This window comes from Anopheles ziemanni, chromosome 2 (assembly GCF_943734765.1).
Source record: "Anopheles ziemanni chromosome 2, idAnoZiCoDA_A2_x.2, whole genome shotgun sequence".
Taxonomy (NCBI): domain Eukaryota; kingdom Metazoa; phylum Arthropoda; class Insecta; order Diptera; family Culicidae; genus Anopheles; species Anopheles ziemanni.
Window position 1 is genome coordinate 73,232,010 of NC_080705.1, and position 21,708 is coordinate 73,253,717.

Here is a 21,708-nt window from a genome sequence, read left to right on the forward strand (position 1 = left end):
ATGAAAATAAAAATGTTTAAAGCAAGAAGTAATTTGTGCGTGTAAGTGTGTCTAGCGGCAAGATAGGGGCAAGTATAGGATTAACGTATTACCTTTCGGCGACGTCGGATGACATGCAGGCCATGATTTCCGGTCGCCCGGTTTGGCCTGGCGATAATTATTAAGGTTGGGCTCCGAGCAGCCCGGGAAGAAAAAGAAAAATTCTCCCATCCACCATTTCTTTCGGCAGGGTGAAAACAAAAACTGGCCGATAATTCGGACGGATGGGTCGGGGATGTTCTTTTGACAATGGTCCTTAGGCAATTTCTGTAAATTCCCGGACCCTTCGGGGAGATACCTTCGAGCATGACGTAGCTGGTTCTTTTTTCTTTTTCACCCCGGATTCCGCAAGTACCGAAAGGACGGTGGAATTACTTTCGCTTCCGTGAGCTTTTTCCTACTCTGTCATTTCCATCACTTTTTCTAACGTTGACCGAATGACGAACAACTCGTTATTTTTCGTGGTACAAAAGATTTTCAGCAAAAAACAAGCCTTAGGGAAAAATGAAAAAAAAACACCGCAAAATGAATCTTCAGGACATTAGATGGATACAATTCAACAACGGAGAATCCTTCCGCTAGGGTGGAAAAAAAGGGCTAAAAAACTGACGTATCCTTTCTCTTTGGGGTTATTGCGTGTTTTTTCTACCCTTTGCGTGATATTTCTTCGCGATCTTGATGATTCTTCAGTTCGTAACGAGAAGAGAGATTTAATTCAAAATTCGGCAGTAGCAGCAAAGTTTTTTTTTCTTCTGCTTCCGTTCCGGCTCTTCATCAGAAGCATCTGCGGAACCCGTTTGAAAACTCTTCCACCGCAACTGGAAGGCGAAGGGCAACCGCGGTCTGAAAACCACTAATGAAGTAACTTACTGCCGAGGTTTTGGACACACGTTCCTTCAGTACGGTTCCTTAAATTTGGCACAACTTCTTGAATAATCAGAGGAAAGTTGTAAGCTACCCGTGCCACACGCTAACTACGACATTTCCCAGAGACACCCTGAAGTTAAAGTTGGAGAGTTTCCTTCAAATCCAATTGTGATTAGATGGAAAACTGATTTGACAAAAAAGAATTTGTTTACTTGGCTTTCAAACCTCGTTTGGTTAAGAGGTTAGATTGTTATTGCGCGTAAGTTGACATAATAAAACCACATTTAATTGAACATTTTGATTCAATTTGGACTAATTTTTTAACATTCGTCGCGTTTTGTTTAATCCTTTAAAGCATTGAATATGTGACGCCTAGCTTCTGGGGACGGATTTTCCTCCATAAAACTGATTCTTATGTGTTTCCATTTTTTTTATTCCAACATTTTATATAGCGATCCTTCATACCAAAGTGTGCCTACCTTTTTACGTTTCTAATCAATTATACTCTATCAACTTTTTGGAAGTGTAAGTTACGTTAGCTAACGAGCGGATTGTACCTTCAACTGTAAGCTGGCATTATTTATATATTTAGACTACACTCCCTACCCCACTAGTGTCGTAAACATGTTATCAATACTAAGCAGCGAATGGGTTAAGCACAACGTTGTTTGTTGTTTTATTTTGGTTTACGGAGAGCTACAAGTTGTTTATCGATAAGTAAGAGTAAGTGTCTGCCTACATTCTGTTTTCGTTACGTTTGTGAGTTAATCTGGTACATCGGGCTACATTTCATTTAACAAGTGAAGTGTGCTAGTTGTAGATAAGAAGAGAATTAACTATAGAGGAAGAGATATAATTTTTCTAACAGTATTATAATGTGCTAGCGGTCCTTGAATTTTGCGTGTTGCTATCTTTCATCAAAGAACAAGTTGTCATGTTTATCTAATGTTTATTTTTTAATTTTCTATCGAGGTTTGATAGATATTTACGTATTATTTAATGTGCTTTCAACTAAATTTTTGGCACGTTTCATTTGGTATTCGACATACTATGTGGTGCAAAAAACGTGCGTTAAATTTATTTAGTTCATCATTTGAAAACCAATACCAAAGAGTTAGGCAAAGTTTCGTGTCGTACACTCTAACCACGCTGGTTCTCCGACTGATCGACATCAAAATGGACGAACAGGCGATCGTCGGTACGAAACCGTATCAACGATAGCACTGGTAACAAAATGGCTGCTCGCAAAGCAAACAGGTACAACAATGATCGCCGGAGGTCAAATGGCAGCAGGACGAAGCGGTTATCTTCGCCCGCGCCCCACTTGCCCCCAGCTCGCGTCATTTACGCCCCGAGCGTGGCCTACATCCGTCGGCCTCGGCTGTTGAACTTCCGGCCATTCCGTCTTTGGACGAAGCAGAGTTGGACAAGATGGCGGACGCGTTGCTGTCGGCAGTTTGACCCGCGTCTTCCGCCACGGTCGGATCCACCGTCGTAATGGTGGTCGTGGGGGGCACACTCACACACGCACCGGAACCCCGGGAGGCAGAGGCGCACGAAAGGGCCTGCGTCGTCGGTGGGCGCGCCTTCGGTTGCATTCACAAGTGCAGCGAGTGGTGATGGTGGTGGTTGGCGGCGGCGGCGGCGACGGCTGCAGCAGCCGCGGCGGCCGCCCCCGGGTGGTGATGGTGGTGGTGGGAAAACAGATGCCCAAGGTGCTCGAATGGATGGTGATGGTGATGGTGGTGATGCAGCGGATGACACGGGGACAGGGTGGAGGCACTCGAGGAGGAGAGCAAGGGATGGTGGATGGCGGCTGCGGCGGCAGCAGCAGCGGCAGCCGCCGCCGCCGCCGCCGCAGTGGAAGTGTTGCCGGCCCCTGGCGGGACCGAGGCGGAGGACGAGTGCGCGGGATTGGTGGAGGTCGGGTGTTGGTGGTGCAGGTGATTGAGGTTGCCTGTCAAGTGTGCGTGCAAACTGGCCAAGTTAAGGTTACCTGTTGGGTACGGTAGTCCGAAGCTCGGGTAGCCGGAAAAGCCACGACCGGCTGCGTACGCGGCGTATGCGGCGGCGGGGAAACCTGTTCGGAAAGAAACGGTAGCGAATGAAACGAGAGAAAAAAGAGAGAAAAAGAGAAAAGGATAAGATAAGATTAAAACAATTCATTCACAATTCGACTCGATATGTTTACGGTGGGTTAAGTATTCTTCCAATAATAATCTTCCTTGTCGTAGTATTTTAGTTTATTTAAAATACATGTTTGTTAGAGGAGAAGGATGCGAAAGGATGAGCTAACTTCGGGAAAACAACAGTAGCAAAACAGAAACGACGGAAATACGTTTTGTAGACACAAAGAACGAAATCAACGTGCGGAATGCTGTATGCATCAATTTCACACTTCCTTGTTTGACTGTATCGTCTAACGTTGCTCCTTACTGAGGTACTTTTCTGTGCTGATGAGAAATGTTTTTTCACTGCATGTTGGAAAAGCGTAAAGTTAATCGAATGACACATTTCGTATGATGGTTTTAGTTTTGTTTAGTAGAGTTTTCATTTTTGTAACCTCCAACTGGAGGAAAGTACAAATATCCTAGTTTTCGCAGGAATATTGTCGACAAACTATTGCTAGGTTTGTTGCTTCCAAACATCTAGTTTCAATGATCATCTACATTCTGGCTACATGTTTCGTACACAACGTAACCAACGCTGCGTCATGTTGTACTGTTATTGCTAAAGGATTCGAGACTATAGTTTTTGTAGTGTTCTTTTATTATTTTCTATAATCTAGTTTAGAGAGAGAGAGGGGAAATTGAAAAGAGTGAAAAGAACAGGAGGCTTCAACGGCTAGCACGTTAATACGAGCCGCAAGATCAGAGCAACGGTTAAGCGTTCGGTTGATCTGATCTCGGGCGAAGATTGTCCCCCGGTTGAATGGATTGGATCTCTATGCCTCTTGGAGGCTCTTCAGCTAGGTTTAATTGATGCATACTTACACTCGAGGCCAGCAGCGTGCCATAACACGGCGTCACGCTGCTGGCACGCATTTCGCTGATTTCCCCCTTTGGAGTGTAAATAATGGGCCACTTTGCTAGCATCGGGCCAAAGTCATGTTTTGTTAAAGTTTAAAAACAGTACTATCACAACTAGACAAAATGGGTGTTGAAACAGATTTAAAAAAAAAGGGTAAAAGGTTAACAGAACATCTAGCGAACATTGATAACCAACTACAATTGGAAATTTGCACTAATAAATAAAAATAATTTGTCCTCGGCGCTTGTGATCTGTGTGCAGTACAGTATGAGAATGGGTGTATTTATATAAAAGTGGAACAATTAATGTGGAACGATGATGTTTGTTCTCTACAATGTAATGTAATATGGACATGACGAGTAGTCACAGGTTGCAAAAAAGTGATAAATTACAGCGAGTTTGCATGAAGCAATGAAGGGTGAACATCATTAACATAAAACTGAATTGGCATGCTATCGTTTATCATCACAAGCAGTTGATTCAGATCTCACTTGAATGACGAAACAAATGAAGCAGTTCGTTGTATTACGGTACACTTTTTCAATCACAACCATCGAAAGCACACTGACATCTAATGTAAATGATTGATGAATTTTTCCGAAGTGCTTTTCCCGGACAGCCCTGCGGATGCAACAAAATCAAGCCGATACTCGCGTTGGCGATATGTAAGTCGATCAACTGTCGTTGATGATAAATTCTGCATGTTTTCTGGTGTTTTGCTTATCACCGGCAACAAGCGGTTAATCGGCGCATTTAGTTAATAATTGTACCGCCTATTATGTCGGAGTAACGGGGCATGTGGAAACAGAAGAAAGTTGGTTATGCGAGTACTAGAGAACAAATACGAAATAAAAATTAAAAAAAAAATGATTTGTTGATGCGTTTAAGAAACTGAAACAAAACTGCGTACTCTTTGGAAATGTTCGCTGATTGTGATTAGATTGATAGTAAGAAAAATTAAAACTTTTGTCATTGTTTTGTCTCTCAGCTGGTACTGATTTATCGCCCATCGTTTTGACTAAAGGCAATCAATTTGCAACGATTTTCATGTTTTGCTATTTATGTTTCCAATGTCGAATTTCCTAGCGAAAGTGTGCAAACGCCGGTCGGCACCCCAAAGGGTGCCCACCAATGTGTTTTTCGTTACGGCTTTGAAGAAAGGAAGAGAATACGGTAGGAAGAGTTTGTTTGATAGTAGAAATAGAGAAATTTAAATTTTCTTACCATCAGGTAAAGTCCCCAGCGACCACATAAAATCTATAAATGCAGAAAACGAAAAAATGCTACTTTTAGACACATTCTAATGAGAAAACGGGGTGGGTTACCAATTGGGTTAAGAGACGGTCAATCAAAAGAAAAAAACGAAACGAAAAACGGACGGCAGGAGTCAATGTTCAATGATAAGAACGAGAGGAGAGTTCGCTGAATTCCGCCTCCGAATATCGTCATTGGCCAACGGAACGATAAGGCCCGATTTGCGGAAAGATTTGGGGAAAAGGTAGTGAATTTTTAACAAGAAGGATAGCGGGAGAATTTCGCGGTAAAATCTCCTTCTAGGCGAGGTGGAAAGTGAGCTGATGAGTTCTGGAACAGTTCGAGAAAAATAAACTGGCAACGCAATAACAGAAGTATAGCAAAGCAACACTACATCCAGTATACAAATCTGAACAACAATGTAACAACTGAAAACAATAACTGCCACTATAACGCTAGTAACGAGCTCTGAATATACCAATAAAAAGGAATGAGCTTGCTGGATTGATTCGTAAAACATAATAAACTAATCAAAAACACAGCAAACGCTAACTTCTGCTTAGTTACATAAAGGATCTTTCGAGGGTTGAATTTAGGTTTTAAAATGAAATGTTTGCCATATCCGTTGAGCGTTGGAGTGAAAGACTTTGCGAAGTTGTGGATGGGAAATTCACGCTCCACCCACCCATGTCTACCCTTCAGTGGGAAATTCACGCTCCACACACACACACACACACACACACACACACACACACACACATACGCACACGCACTCACGAAAATCCATCGCTTCTATAGAAGAGTGAAGCTAACACAAATTCAAACACACACGAACACAACACACGCTCTGTTGCTAAGGAAAGAAATAATTGTACTATTTACTGCCAGAATCGAATAGTGCCATTAATGATTTGCTATAAACTACGAATTTTGTTGAACCATTTGTTATTGTGTCATGATTGACTTCTATTCGAACGTTGCATCATCTAATCTATAATTTTCGTTGCTCTCGTCGTCTCCGATGAACTTCTTCAGAAATTCAGCTACAGTAAAACACTCTATATCTAGTTTCAAAACGGGATATGTAGGAACCACACAAAGGTCCACTTAGGGAGACCAGAACACAGCAGAGATATAGTGTAGGCTAGTGCTTAAGTTAAAAAAAACCTTTTGATTACGGTCAACGCACGACCATTGATCTTTGTAACACACTATGTATAACTATTCTAAAGTAAGTTGAGTAGTCAAAAAGGAAAAGCTAAACGTTATTATCACACCACAATAATCACTTGATAAACCGATCAACGCACAAATAGTCGATCGGTGGAAGATTGATTTTGAATCAACTTTTGATTTGTTTCCGTTGCAAGAGTGCTTGTTGCCGGAGCCTGGAAAGACTTCCGGAGGAGTTTTTCGACGAATTTTCAGCTGCTCAACCTCGTATGCTCGATGTTCCAACGAACGGTAGTTGACGGGTCACAAGCTGGCTTCGGTTCGCTCTTTGGAAGGACCTTTGGCTTAGACTTACCTTTCAGTTAATTCTGGGCCTGTCGTCGGTCACTTTATTCCGGAAATCTTCTCCGAATGTCTGCAAGCAAGCACTATGTTAAATGGTAAGATAGAGCTAAACTTAAACTCTAGGCAAAACAGATAGGATTATCTCGCAGTAGGGCTACACACATATCAGTGCATTTCATCCTTATTTTCTCTGCTAAGCCGTCTCTGTACGATATTGAGCGGAGACGCTCGATGGAAGAATTTTTGTTAAAAAGAAAATCAACAACAAACAGTAACTATAACTCACTCACTCAACAAACTGTGTCTACTCTAGTCACTCGATTTCAAACTAAATAACGCGTTTTTGTTAAACAGACTCATTCGTTGTTCGGTTATTTCCTACGGTGAATGCAACTATATCGCTTGGTAAACTAATTTGACAACTTAATTCCATCTCATATGTAGCGAAACCAGGATACTGGCAGATTGGGGAGATTTTATACAGTGCGAAAAGATTGTCTCACGATTACCGTTGAACTTTTTGGAAAGGCTTACTTAACAATAAATGTTTCCAAAATTTTTGGCACGCTTGTATATCTTTGATCGAATCAATCGTAAATCATGTTTAGACTTTTTATGCATATTTCGTCGATACAAAGGTGGTTTACGATTGTGGTCGTTGATTTGTATCAAAATATAATTCATAATGTTTTCACTGACCACGGGTTAGGTTATAGGTTTGCAAATGTGAGCCTTTTTTCTTGAGCGCAATAAAAAAAAAAGAATATTATGTCCATACTACTACTACTGGACCATAAAAGCTACTTGCTGGACTTCAACCATTAAAAAAACTGTTCCATATGAAATGAATGTGCCTGACAAAGGAAATCTAATACAATGCTCATACTTTGGGTTAATTACTTTCCAGAGGAACTTTTCAGTCAAAATGAGAAAGCACATTTTTTATTTCTCCATGTGCAGATGAAAGATTTATTTTCATTACTGTCACTTGCATGAGTATACAAATGGAGGTATAACGGAGATGGTATACTCCAAAGGGGGAATGCAAATTTTAATACTACCACATTTTCTTATCCAAACGATGAATGATTACGAATGAAACTACATTTTGAAAGTTTGGGTTGGAAAAGATCGGAAAGGAAATCGGCGTAACAAGTTCGTTTGGAAGCAAAATCAATAAGTAATGTCGTACTACCTTTCTTAGCCAAAGCTTAAAATATGAGCAGTAAATGCTTTAAGCTGACCAGAGACATGCCGTTGAGATGTCGACCAAACTTTTTTACTGCTCTGTGTATCACATTTGGAATCTTCCATCGTATTAAACACAAAGAAAGCAAAGGATAAACTAGACAGTTATATGTTTGAATGCATAAACTCAACTCTACATTCAGTGAAGCTATATTCAGTGACGAGTGGGGTTTTTTTAGTCAGCATCTCTTTGCTCACCAAGGCAAACAATTCTTTTCAACCGGGATGAAACACATTGCATGTTATTTCGCAGAGGCCGCCGAATACGTGAATGTCGCGCAAGGAATATTTTTACACGATATACAGACCGACGGAGCAAATTCCTTTGGTGGCTACCTGTGCAGCATAATCCATTTGTACATTTTCACTTGTCACATGGGAAGAAAGCGCGTTGCATTTCTTTGGTTGAGCTACACCATTAAGAACCGTGCTTTTGCTCTGAAAATCAGTCATCCGTAACAAAGAAAGGTAGGGAAGCTTTTTTATGTTTGTTTCACGATGCGTATGAAGTAGGTCGTATATTAAATAAAAGAAATTGCAGGATTCTTCCTTACTTTCAGTGGGGGTTTTGTGTTAAATTTACAACTGTCCGTGGTGTCTGTATGATTCATACCGTTTGCAAAAAACGTTTTAGCATGATTAAGTCAAAGCATTATGCACTACAGAACGTTCATAACGTTCATAAACAACCAATTCATAGTTGAAGTAGCAAGAAACTTTATGTACTTATGTAAAGAAATAATTGTAGAAAAATGTCTTTTCGTTAGGAAATATGCCCACATTTGCAAACTTTACCGTTTCTAAGCGTACACTTTTCGACATGTTTGTTCATGAACATTTTGGGAGATTTCATATTCTAGTATTTTTTCACATTTGTGGCAAAGAACGTCTTCCTTCACATCGATTCTAAGCATATTTTGTTGCTCTTCAACTCGTTTGTGCTTTATGATTATGATTTCAATCCAGCTCATGAAATTTATATCAGATGTTTTTGATTTACATTCATTTAGATTTCCGGCACGTACTATATATTTGCGTTGTTATATGTTACAAGCTGGTAGCGTAGATTATCCATGGTTAATGGCAAAAGTATTGGCTGTTTTTGGTAATAATTCGTTGACACGTTTGATTTTAGGTTTGCATAGGTATAACATTAGGCAATTGCATGTAACAAATCATTCATTGCGACACTGTGGTTCTTGGTTCAGTTTATATACGCTTTCTTTTCATCATTTTCAGTGCAAATGTTAGATTGGAGATTTTTAAGTAGACACATACAAATTCGGAAATCGGACTCATCGGAGCGCATAATACAATCATACATTCTAAAATGGTGCCTGCGGGCTCAGATTACATTTACAGATCATTTCCTTAGCGACGGAGAGTGGTTAACATGTGCATGTGTCGATTGAATCATGTGAAAAAAGAATGCTCAAGAGAAGCACAATTTTGTGGGCTGATGCTTTAAAAAATCGACATCGGTTTGGAATGTTTCATATAGTCCAATCCGAGACTTTGGGGTGGATAGTTAAGTGATGAGTTTACTATTTTTGCACATCGGACACTTTTCCATTCATCAAGCCGGCGAGCCACGTTTCGTTGATCATTGTTATGTTCGGGGAAGAGCAGGATAGGTGGATTACGATATTTTTCTAGAAAGATTTACTATCTTTAAAATGGACTCAATTTGTGCCATAGTCTGCATGTGTTTATGAGGTTCTTCTTTCGCATCTTGCGAAACAAAGTAACCCTGCTTCCATCAACCGAAAAGATGTTGGCAGGAAGCAAAATAGGAAAACAACCAACAAACAAACCAACCAAACGACTTGGTGAGCCGAAAGAAAAGAAACTGCAATCGTAAGAAACCAACTCGGAGCACATTCGACCAACCACTTCAACAAACCACCATCTCTCATCAGAAACTGGTGCCTCCATGCCGGCTGGCACAACCGAATGGTTGTGCAGAAGAGGAAAAGTTTTTCCGTTTTCTGCGGGAGATTTAATGAGAAAAGTGATGGTTTGCCTATTGGCTTTGGGAATACGCGGGGGGCCGTTGATGTGCGGATGCGGCCGGCTATGTGGGCGGAAGTCTTTCGAGAAGAGAGCAGTGCTCCTTGGGTTTATTAAAAAACTTTTCCGACAACCGAACCCCAAACCCGGCAACCCACCCCGCCAGTCAGGCAACGACTGATAAGACAGCGAGCGCTTCCCCGTTTGGATGCGCAAGAACCTGGTGCCGGGTTCGGTTCGGGGAGGAATTCTTCATGAAATCCCACGAGAGCATACCTTTCGAATTTTGCCACTTGATCTAATTCGAAGAGGAATAAACTTGGTGCAACTCCCGCCCACAGCTCGCAAACGGGGTCCGCGGTGGGCCGGCGCGTGATTCTCATTTCCACCAGAAGCCAGTAGGTTGGTAAATAATGGTCATTGGAATGGTGAAGTTTGCCTCCTCTCTCTCTCTCTCTACCTCTGTCCTTTCGACGTGGAGAAGCGTATCGGTGGACTCAAAATGAGTTCCTACACGGGGGAGGGGGAAGCAAGGGAGTCGGAAAAGAAATATGTTTGATGATTTTACGAGCTGCTGGTTTGATGTACTTCTAATTAAAGAGAACTTCTTCACATGCGGACCGGAATGTAATTGGCTTGTCGATTGGTAGCAAAATAATCATCAAAGCCGGGCAAGAAAAAAATTCAACTTCATCGATAAAGCTGCATCTTAAAACGGTGATCTAATCCCTGCAGCCACAAGTATCTCTTGTTCTCGCGCTGTCAACTAAACTACTTGTTGTTGTTTTTTTTCTCTAAAACGATCACAATCCTGTGCACACCCTACGGAGTGTTTAGTAAAATATCCCTAACGGCCGTATAAAAAATGGTCGATGATCTACGTAGAAACGTTCGCCATCCGGCACCATCGGCTACTGGTTCGATGGTGCACTGATGCTACACACTACACTCATGGTCATGGCGAAGATCAGGTCACAGCATTTGGCATTTAGTCGTTACACGTGCTCTACGTAACAGCGAACCATGGAGAGGTAGCTAATGAAAAGGTAATGGTAATGCTTGTAGGAATGTTAGACAGCGGAAGGAAACTCATCTGCAAGTGAACCTCGGTAGTGGTCACTTACGGAGGTAACAACAAAACGCGACTACAAGCGAGATGTAAAAAACCAAATGAACCGGAACCGTGGATGAACTCTATCGCGCGGTTACTATTCTAGAACGTTTCAATCCTTCTGAGGTTGGCTATGTCGAAGGAATCTGAAGTAATTCATCCAAGTGGAAGGGTGTTTCCCGGAGGATGGAAATAAGAAGAGGTTTTCAAGATAGGGAAAGCCACGCAACAGCGCGATGGCATCCCTGTTGGTGACCATCGGTCATCGTCACAGAGAGATCCTACTGCGGTCTCTGCACCTGAATGATGGTGGTCGTTGGTTGTCAGAGGCCTAGACTAGCGGCCGCCTGGAGCGGATACACGCTGGCCAGGTCGAGACTTTGCGCCCCGAGCAGATCCCCGATCGGGTAGGTCAGCGTGGCCGTGGCTCGCGGCTGATGGTGGTGGTGTGCGGCGTGATGATGGTGGTGGTGGTGTGCGGCGGCAGCTGCGGCCGCCACCGGATTGGCGGCGGCGGCGGCCGCAGCCACCGCGGCCGGATGTGGGCGCAGCGCGTTGGCGGCCGCCGCTGCGTTCGCCGCCAGCAGCCGCTTGAGCGAGTGCTCGTAGGCGAGGGCGGCCGAGTGCTGCTGGCTGTTGGCGTTGGCGGCGGCGGCCGCCGCGTACTGCAGGAGCGAGGGTGTCGCGGCCGAGGCGGCGGCGGCGGCGGCCGACAGGGGCAAGATGTGGGTGGTGGTGGCGGCGGCTGCGGCGGCGGCAGCGGCGGCCGCGGCCGCCTGCTGGCTCGTGATAGTGGCGGGCAGGGGGTAGGGGGCGTAGCGCAAGGTGGCGCCCGCGGAGCTCGTGGACGGACCGACGGGCCCGAGCGAGCTGGAGGATGGACCGGCACCGCTCAACACTACAAACTCACCGTATGTCCCACGTCCAGCGGTGCGCGTTTTGGCCAGGTTCGCTGGAAGCATCACTTCTTTGGGCTGCGCTTTTTTACATTCGACCTGCGGGGAAGGGAGACGGCGGAGGTGATTAGAAAAAGCTGGAGACGTCAACGTTTGTCGGTGACCACTTACCATTTTATTATTGATTTCGTGAAAGTGAATTTCGCAAACTTTGTCTACTACATCTTCGCTCTGAAATGTCACAAATCCGAAGCCTGCGAAAAGACAAGAAAGAAAACAACATGAAAATTATTATACCATCCAAGTAAACTGTGATTAAAAGGATCCTGTGAGGATGAATCCAACATATATAAGATTTTTGACAAATATTATAACATACTGTACTTATGTTTGTAAAAAAATTTCAAACAAACTGTCACAATAATGGCGGAGCAGAAAAAAGCTTTGACCCGACCTGTCTTTTAATCGATCTTGGTTCAATCGAAGCACATCTCAGTCTGCTTAAGAGATAATTAGATTACAGTGGCAGATAAACAACTTTCAAAGCACGCCACATCCTTTTACAAAACATGTAAATAACACGAGGATGAGGTGCTTAACGGGCAGTTAATGAAGTTTGTTTTGTTCCATGTGCGAAAGTACAACGTCACGGAAAGCACAGGATGCTAGTTATCACACTATTCAACGGTCAAAGTCCAGAAGAACGCGGCATCTAACGTAATCCATGGGGAAGTGCAATGGAGAGAACTCGTTGACCTGAATTTACAAACAAAAGAAAATAAAAAAAAACAACATGTTCAGCTGTACCAACTCCAAGAGGAGGGAGAAAATCCTGTGGCAAAACTATGCTGAAAGTTAGTTTTAGAGGTCGGTTCATTTTCCACAGTGTTGGGTTGTGCTCTTGCAGGGTTTTCTCACTTCCAGCTGGCATAATTGTGTGACACGAGAACTCGCCAAGGACGCGGGAGGACTGGAAGGGCAAGCCACGAACAAGCTGGGCGGAGTTACGCAACTGTAATTTTATGCACATTTGCAGCAACATTTGCCTTCGTAGCTCCGGAGGACTAGTGAGAGGAATTTTCCACCCGAAAAGGGTACTTCTTCGACAAGAACTAAAGAAAAAAAAATCCACGAGTGTTCAACTTTCGAAGTAAATCAAGCGCAGATGGAACATCACGGTGTCACCATTGAATTGCTTTTGATTTATGCATATTTTCCCTCCAATATCTTTGGAAATCAACTCTGCACGGAGTGTTTGGATTGTTATTGAACATTTTCCCCTCCGAACTTACTGTTGCAATATCACTGATGGCTTTACATTGTAACAAAAGATGAAAGGGGTCTTTGCTTTCGCTTCCGAAAGCACGGAAACCTCCCTCTTTCCTGGGTTCGCTCGTTTTCGAGCGTTCGAGAAAAGAATCCGATTATTTCACCCGAAATTGAATCACAAAAAAGTCACTCTAATTAAATGTATTCCTTTTTTGTCGATTAGCATCGAGTGTTTTTGAGAAACCGAATAAATTAAGATAGCAAAACGGACGAGAGTATCAGCGAAGTATCGCTGGAAAGCCGAAGGGGGGCAGCAACGGGCCGGGTACAATAAAAGAAAGGTAACCAAATGGAAACCAACCAATGGCGAGGAAATGCGGAAGAGAGGCGGACCGGGGATTGGGAAAACAATTCTTCATTCGACAGCAAAAGAATCCTGACGCATACCGAAATAATCAGAATCAGAAGGTGAAATGAAAAGTGGGAAAATTATGTCGCTTGTTTTATTTATGATTCCTTTCCCATCAACGGGCCCATCGGCGCATTATTTGCCGCCAACCACTTGGCCTCCCTCTTCCCTTACCACGCCCTTCCCCACCACATTACTTTGTTGTTGTCCTTGGGACAAGCGATCGGGCAGCAAAACCACTCTGTTTTCTGTTGCTGCGAAGGAAAGCTGCCACCATTAGGAAAGGCCAGCAGTCGAGTGGTGGGATGGTTGGGAGGTTTTTCTTCCTTTTTTTTCCTACCTCGCCCTCATCGTGCTTGAATTGATTTGTTTCTCATTTGCCTAACTCAAAGCGGTCCCCGATAGCGGTCGCCTTCGTAAAAGGTCGTATTTGTGGCATTTTTGGTTTTATTTCACCTCCCTGGAAACTCCTTCAATTGCGGCTGCATCGTTTGTCATAAAACGTAACCACCTTCCACCGGCCGGATGGTCCAGCCCGGACCGTTTCCGGACTGGTCCTCCATTTTCGAGGCACCATAAATTAGAGACTGCGTTTCAGAGGCGCATTCTCGGAGCTGTTTTATCGCTCATCGACGTACGGCTCTCGTATTGAGTGAAGCCGGACGCTGAATCGCTTGGCCAGTGGTTTACCGCTCGTCAAAAGGTCACCTCTAGCAGGACGCGGAAGTAAAGCATCCGGCAATGAACGCTGGGACTTGAGGCCTTGAACCATGGATGAAATGGATAGTCAAAATAACGCAATAACAGAATGTTTAAAAATATTCGATATCATTATTGGTAATTTAAGCTTGGAAAATATTCCATTCAAATCTATTTTCTTTAAGGGTAGTTATTTACCATACCAAAATATCTAAAAACATGCTACTACTGCTTTACACATCCAACCATTCAAATGCGGCCATCGGACCATGCAATGGTCATTCGCTCGTGGTTTCTTCTGTTACCATTTTTATGCACATACACCATGCACAAGCGAACCTTTTAATAAGAATACAAAAGGATAACCCACAGAGCGTTCGGTGAAGCGCACACGCTATAACTGATGCAAGCTCTGTTCTGCGCGAGCTAACCTCCGGAATCGTTTGAATCGGTCTGTCGAATGGATTCATTTCCATGAAAAAGCTTTTTTTAAATTATTTCACCCTTATTGCTTATCTGATGGAAGCACTGTTTGTACTTTTAGAGTCGAATGCCGGACAGCACAAACCGATGAGTTTCCTCTAGGTCAAGCGAAAAAGCATAGTTCGTGTTGTTTGACCATAAAAATGGTGGTTCGATGGGATGCTATATAATGTGCGTCAGGTGTATTATAAGTTTGAGCTAAGCCCAGATTACATAATCAAGGTTAAGTTTCTATGGTTAAAATTATCAAGTAATAAGATTTTAAACAGATTCTTATTCAACGACATTTATTATTTGTTTTAAATGATATTTTATGAGACTTTAATGAAGAAGCTGATTCTCAACTTCAACCATATCTGCTACCACAACATATTTTGTGGTTTTAGTTAAGTAGAGACTATCCAACGTAGGAGTATTGAATATTTTCAGGAGTGCATTTGATCCACTGTTGCATTTACTTGGAAATAAAACTTCGATGGTAAGGACCGAATGAGAACCATTTGGAAAAAAATGTAAATTTGTTCAATCCCATTTACCGGTAATGTGTTTCGTATGAAAAGCTGTGACGCAACCATTTTTCTTCGACGGTTTCTTTCGATCATCACTAGCTCACGTTTATGTTGTCTCCCCAAATAGCTCCACAATCCTAATACGAAAAGCTTTCAACTGAATAAGATAAGATAAGGGAAGAAAAGATGCATTTAACGAGCGCTACCTTCAAACTGTTGCATTGGGATGATCAGAAAGAGCATCATGCAAATGATCCAACTAGAACAAAAGGGGATTGCAATTTTATGTGCTGGTAAACTGCGCTAAGGTTTTTTTCAGTGACGATGTAACGCAAGGTTACTTAAGAACTTTTTTCAGTTTTTTTTTTCAAAAGATATCCTATCTTCTATCCACTATTGTAGCAGGAAAATACAGTTTCATTCGATTGCTTTCATCACTCTTAAGTCAATCAGATCATCAGCAGACTGTTGCGTGTTGAAACCTTTGGAAACTAAGTCCGTTTTATGAAATTTCGATTTCAAACTGAAATTCAAGTCAAATATTGATGTTAAAATTGTTTGGTGAAGAGTTATAAATTGATGTCGACACATTGATGATTCACACCAATCGATTATCACCGATGCCATTGACTTCATTGAAATTGATTGCTCAACCCGGATTCGTTGATCGCTTTCGTTACTGTGCTGTCTATTATCGTTATTACTTGACAAATTTTAAGTATCTCGCACGACATAACGCAACCCGTAAACGAACGGGGCAGATGAGGCAAAAAAAACCGGAAAGAGAATGAAGGGCAATAGATAAAGTAAATCGATGACAAGTCTTAATCGAAGGATAGAAAACTGTTTCCGTGTAGGTGCAATAAGCTTCCGGGGATCGACTTCTACCCAAGAAGCGTAATAGTCATATTGAGCACACATAAAAACAGAGGGTAAAAGAGTGGGAAAGATCAATGTGGCAAAAGGACGAGAAAATAACGTGCCACAGGAAGGCAGAAAATATCATCTTTCAGTGGATTCCACCTCCACCCTCAGTCGTCGATACGTGGTGAGATCGTGAAAGCCACAAACAAAATCGTTAGATTCGACGAAGGAAATAAATTGGATCATTAAAATTAAATGATGCTGAAATTTGCTATCGATTCCGCTCTGAAGCTCATCGCAAGAGATTCTCTTAGGGTTGTGTTTCGATGCTTCGCTCGGAATTAATGAACGTCTCATGTGTACCTCGCTGGCCCAAAACCTTATCCAGCAGATGGTGTGGAAAATGACGTCAGACTAAAGTAGAACAATTTTAAGTACTAATTCGTGATGGTGGAATCATCCGGCTGAAACTTATGCAATTGAAATATTATCTTGAAAGTTTTTAATGTGCTTTGACAGATTCGCTATTGATAATACAGTAAAACATACATATTGAACCGACGGTGCAGAAAAACAACCTTTGTTTAAACATGTGTTTTATGCGCAACCAAACAAACGGCTTGTTTGAAATTTCATGACTGATAAATTCCCTTCCAACCCCGAGCAGGCACGTGGCCATTCGGTTGATAGTGATTCCTTACGATAGAGCAATTTATCGTGTTGGACTGTGTAATAAATTTTACTTTACCCGCTTCGCTTTGTCGGCCGTAAAGTTGGACGAGTGAAAACCGTTACCTTACGGTTCCGAGGCGCGATGGTCAGTAAGCGATTTTCGATTGATTGTTTACGTCCGGTGAAGCGTGATACGAAAAGGGACGGGGAGCCGGAACTAAAGCAGGCCAAAAACGTTCCGCTTCGGGTGCTTCCCGGGGTTGTGTGTGTGTTTTCCCAAGGCTCACTGCAAATGAGCTCCGACCCATCCCGGGAGAGGCCTCCTTTCGGATAGCACACCATCTTTCCGCGCTGCATGAATGGATGTGGAGTGGAAAGTTTTTCACGGGTTTAGCGATACCCCAAGCAACGGGCAGAAGTACAAAGCATCGGGCAAGAAAGTTCGATTGGTTGTGGCGTTAGGGCATGCGGGTTTTTCCAGACCCACCCCGGATTTGTGCATGTGTGTGTGCGCCCCCTGTGCCGTCGTTCGCCATTGGAAAGGATTAAGTTTAAAGATACATCAAAACTTTTCGAATGGTTCAAACTTGATCCATCTCGTGTCTCCGATCCATTCATCCATCCGCACGAAGGGGACGACTCCCATCAAAAAGACGAACTGGATATCTACTCGGCCTTCCCTCGACTCCAATCCCGTTGTGTACGATAGGTTAAATTGTGCAACTTTTGTGGGGCGCATTCCGGACCGGATTTTCCCGGACCCACGGACCACCCTCATCAGAACCCCCATCAACCCCGCCCCGAGAGTTTTGTTGAGAGTAAGTCTAGCGTGCACAAAATTCATAATAACAAAAATAACTAACGCTATCTCTTCCGTAATGATGCGATGGATGATGCTCATTTAAAATCCGCATCCAGAAGTGATCCTTAAAACAGGGAGTGGATGGGCGCGGGTGCGAAGGGCGGGGAAGACGTGTGCCCCAAAAAGAAACAGAGAGTGATGAGTTTTCAGCGATTGATGTGCACCAATGTTGGGAAAAGTGAAAAAGTGATATGTTTACGTCAAGGGGCTCCCGGTAAACTGGAACGCAGAGGAAGACGTGATGTACTAACTTTCTTTTCCCTTCTAATGAGATCTTATGCCACTTAAATTATCTATTGAAAGTTTGAGAAATAACGTTTTAATTAAAATTTATGTAAATAACTAACAAGTTATTTTATAGTGCACCAAACTAACATTACAATTTAAAGAAAGTGACGTAAATTTTATCTTAAAAACAGACATACAAATTTAAACACAACTTCTGGAAAGTTTAATTATGGTTCCCAAAACATCACTTTTTCAATAGAATCAAATAAATTTTATTTTTAAAGACCATGAAGGAAACTCTTCTCCACAGAATTGTCTTTTATTTATTTCCCTTGTTCTTTACTTAATCTTTTAATAGTAGATTGGTTAAAACTAAACGAAAATATGTTATGGTCTCATGCGAATTTCGTTACAAATCTGTCGCTTTCATTTAACTTCCATCATTTCATTGAAACATCAATGTTTCTGAGAGTAATATAAAATAAGGAAAGTCAAAAGTGTTTAAAAACTGAGATGTAACTCGCCGTTGACCCATGTTTACTGACGAAATTAAGTTGCACTTTTCTCGTCATAACCATAGAAAATCCGCGTCGAGAAACTGATGGTAAAAACTCTTCAACCGTCTCGTCAAAAGTGGCCAATTTCGCTGTTGTTGGTGTAACAGATTTTCCTGTTGTTCTTTAGGATTTGAGCTTTTGCAGTTTATTTGTGCTACAGTTTTGCCGTCGACTAGTGGCGAAAAACGAAATCAGGAAGGTTTGTTGCCCTGCGCTGGCTCGGAGAAATATAGCTTCAAGCGTCTTGGGTTTGAGGTGCCTAGAACCGTCCAGACAGCTGGTGGGTGAGACAGAAGGATGGTTTTTATTTTATGGAAGCAAGTGTACAATTAAGAGCTCACAGCGTTGCTTTCACGGCACCGAGGAATCACTTTTTCCGTGGGCAGCATCGAGCGGACGGTGTTTTTTCGCGTTCCCTAGCCCGCACAGGACATTCGGGGATTTATGGCCACGGTGAAGCGCCGTACTTTAGCGCGCGTGCACTTGGTGCCCGTTTCTACATCGTCAGCGGAGGCTAGCATATTTTTTTCGCTTTCTTTCTCCGCTTGTTGTGTGTGTTTCTGGTTTGGTTCGTACTACTTAGGAGGAGTTTTTTCCCCCACATCATCCACCCACGCGGCCCAAGTGTCCAAGTGCTCGCCATCCGTCAAATGACAGTTTGAGTCAAAGTTCAGCCACCAGGCGTCTCCATCCGGACGGTTCGGGAAAGGAATGTGAGAGTTTCGCGAAGAAATTCGCCGCACTGACAAAAGACCAGCAGAAATGTCGGCTTCCCCCGGACGCAAAACGACGAGACGATCTGCTGCCAATGTTACTGCGTCACATTTCACGGGTGCTCCGCGACGTGCCGAGAAGCAGGAGAGTGAAAAAAAGTAGTCGTAATTCTTCCGCGAAGCAAGAAGGAAAAAACACCGACCGCTCATTTCGGTTCCCGGTCGGAGAGCCCTCGACGCTCGAGGAAAGGGAAAAAAGCGACGGAAAAAAGTTTAAGTGCTTACTTTGAAGATCGCCACCAAGCAACCGGTGAGCTGAAGGGGAGGAATTTTAAACAACCCACACTATAGCGCAGCAACTCCATGCCGGCCGGAGGAAGGTGAAAACTAACAAGAAGTAAGAGCATTAAAATGTCATTGCCGACATCTGTCGTGGTACTGAGTCGGCCGCGCTCTTCGGGAACAGCTCGACCACTCCCGCGAAGGGTTTCGATGATGGTGTTGGAGGTTAAACATAAAATAGTTCGTTGCATGGTGACGTCGAAAGTGAGCAGCAAGGCTAACGGTTTTGTCCGCACGGGATTTGATTTTCAGCCATCGGCTGCCTACTTGTCAGGTCTCATTTTCATCATTCGTATGAAAATATTACCTCATTAAAAGGTCAAGTATAATTCATGGACACGTTTTGTTCCGACGAATTTATTAAATCATTCTGATAGTTACTGTTAAAAATATGTTGAATAATCATGAAATGTGGTGGTCGTAAACACGAAAGTAATTATTCTGCAAAGGTTTTCATATTGTGTATTAAAATAAAATAAAATTTTTGAATACTCTCTGTTGACCATTAAGTTTATTGGAAGTTGGTTGCATTTGTAAAAAATGTCTTTACATTATCGATCAATTTTAATTAACAAATGGAACGTTCAAAACCCTCAGTACAGTACACTGGATCGTTTTATACTTGCGTCATTTGTGGGAAGAATAAGGAGATAATATTCACACCCATAGCGATTTGAATAGAAAAGACGAAGGTGAAATTGACGTAAGGAAGATATGACCAGCAGTAGAAGAACATGTGGTGAAATTAGCATACTTTTATGCGTTGTTAAAGTTGCGTGGGAAATTAGAGTAGGTGGAAAATTTTAAACTCTGTTAGTACCTTCTTTGGGGGAAATGTGTTAAAGTGAATTCGGTAAAACCCTCACACCTAGCCGTGTGATCGAATCAAAAAATTCTTTGATAAAACTCGCAATTTTCTTAGCGAACGCGGTGAACAACTTGATTTCAGGCAAATTTTCTACCAACAATTTGCGGCACTTCATTGTTCGGAACTCTTTGCCACTTGTCTCAGGCGTACCGAACCTACCTGACAGTGTCACGGGTTGCCAAAAGCGATTGATGAAAGTTATTCCACCATCGGTTTGGTGGAAAAATTCCCATCCATTACCACCAAGGCCGACAGGCGTGGCCGATCAAGTGGCTCCGGGAAAATCTTCATTCCTCCAGTCCTCGAGCGCATCGTCTCCATCGGCAGCCTTTTGGAGAAGAAAAGTGTCGAGCGCGTTTGACAGTTTCAGTGTCACGTAATGACTCCTAACTAATAGTGGAAGCGAGTGTTTGCGAGTCAATTTCGGTTGCGGAAGTGGAAAAAGTGTAACTTCAACCCGAGGCGCACAACGGTTTTGGGGGGTGATAAATGCTTCTTTCTCCGTTTGCTCCCGTGTGTCGAGGGTCGCCTTCTTTTCTTCCACCGCCACCCCAATTGTACCCGCCCGGTGATACAGTTTATGGAACAAAGCCGTCGGTGGTTGCTCAGTAAACATCAATCAGGCAGTCAGTCAGTCAAGCTGTCAATCAGTGTCCATCCATCCGGCGGTCCATTTGACGTCGGGATTTTTGGGATCCACAAAACCCATGGCCTGTCGCATGTGGTTGATTGTTCGTGTTGGACGAACCCACCCACCCACCTGCCGTGCGCCGTAGCGAAGGGAATTAAAATGTATTCCCGGCCCACTTTTGAAGGAGTGTAGCTCGAGCAATAAAACATATGTAGACAACACTTTTGAGTGCTGGTAGGGAATGGAAAGAAGACAAACCTTCCATTGAATGCAGCACTGTAAAATAACGTTAACCAAATATTTTATCAGCCTTAGAGATGCTTTCAAGCCTCTCTACAGCTTAAATGAACGGGTTTCCATCTCGTATCGAAGCATCAACATGCAAAGCACCTTAAATCTTCAGTCATTACGCGACTGGAAGCATCCAAAATGTCACAGCTAATAAGTGCTGGTGTGAAGCGGGCCCAGCTTAAGTCCTTCCATTTGAAGCCATCAAAACGGTACAGCACCGTTTGGCCACCGATTTGACACGTTCTGTCTCGACAGCAGCCCGAGAAGCCGTGGTTTGTTCCGGTTGAAGTTTCTTCACAAACACACACACAGCCATTTGCTGCACGGTGCCCAGGTGG

The 21,708-nt window shown here is 43.0% G+C and overlaps 1 protein-coding gene across 3 annotated transcripts in view; it reads right to left on the reverse strand.

Annotated features, from left to right (window-relative positions):
- The window catches only part of LOC131293161 (RNA-binding protein Musashi homolog Rbp6), a 527,017-nt gene that overhangs the window by 16,999 nt on the left and 488,310 nt on the right, over positions 1–21,708 (reverse strand). Inside the window, exons 8-12 of one of the 3 annotated variants that reach the window (XM_058321257.1) lie at positions 12,145–12,227; positions 11,988–12,072; positions 9,623–9,625; positions 5,161–5,193; positions 2,903–2,986 (exon numbers count right to left, since the gene is read on the reverse strand). In XM_058321257.1, the coding sequence (XP_058177240.1) occupies positions 2,903–2,986; positions 5,161–5,193; positions 9,623–9,625; positions 11,988–12,072; positions 12,145–12,227 (288 nt within the window). The remainder of the gene's footprint in view (positions 1–2,902; positions 2,987–5,160; positions 5,194–9,622; positions 9,626–11,987; positions 12,073–12,144; positions 12,228–21,708) is intronic. The other 2 variants (XM_058321243.1, XM_058321250.1) reach the window with 2 other exon arrangements.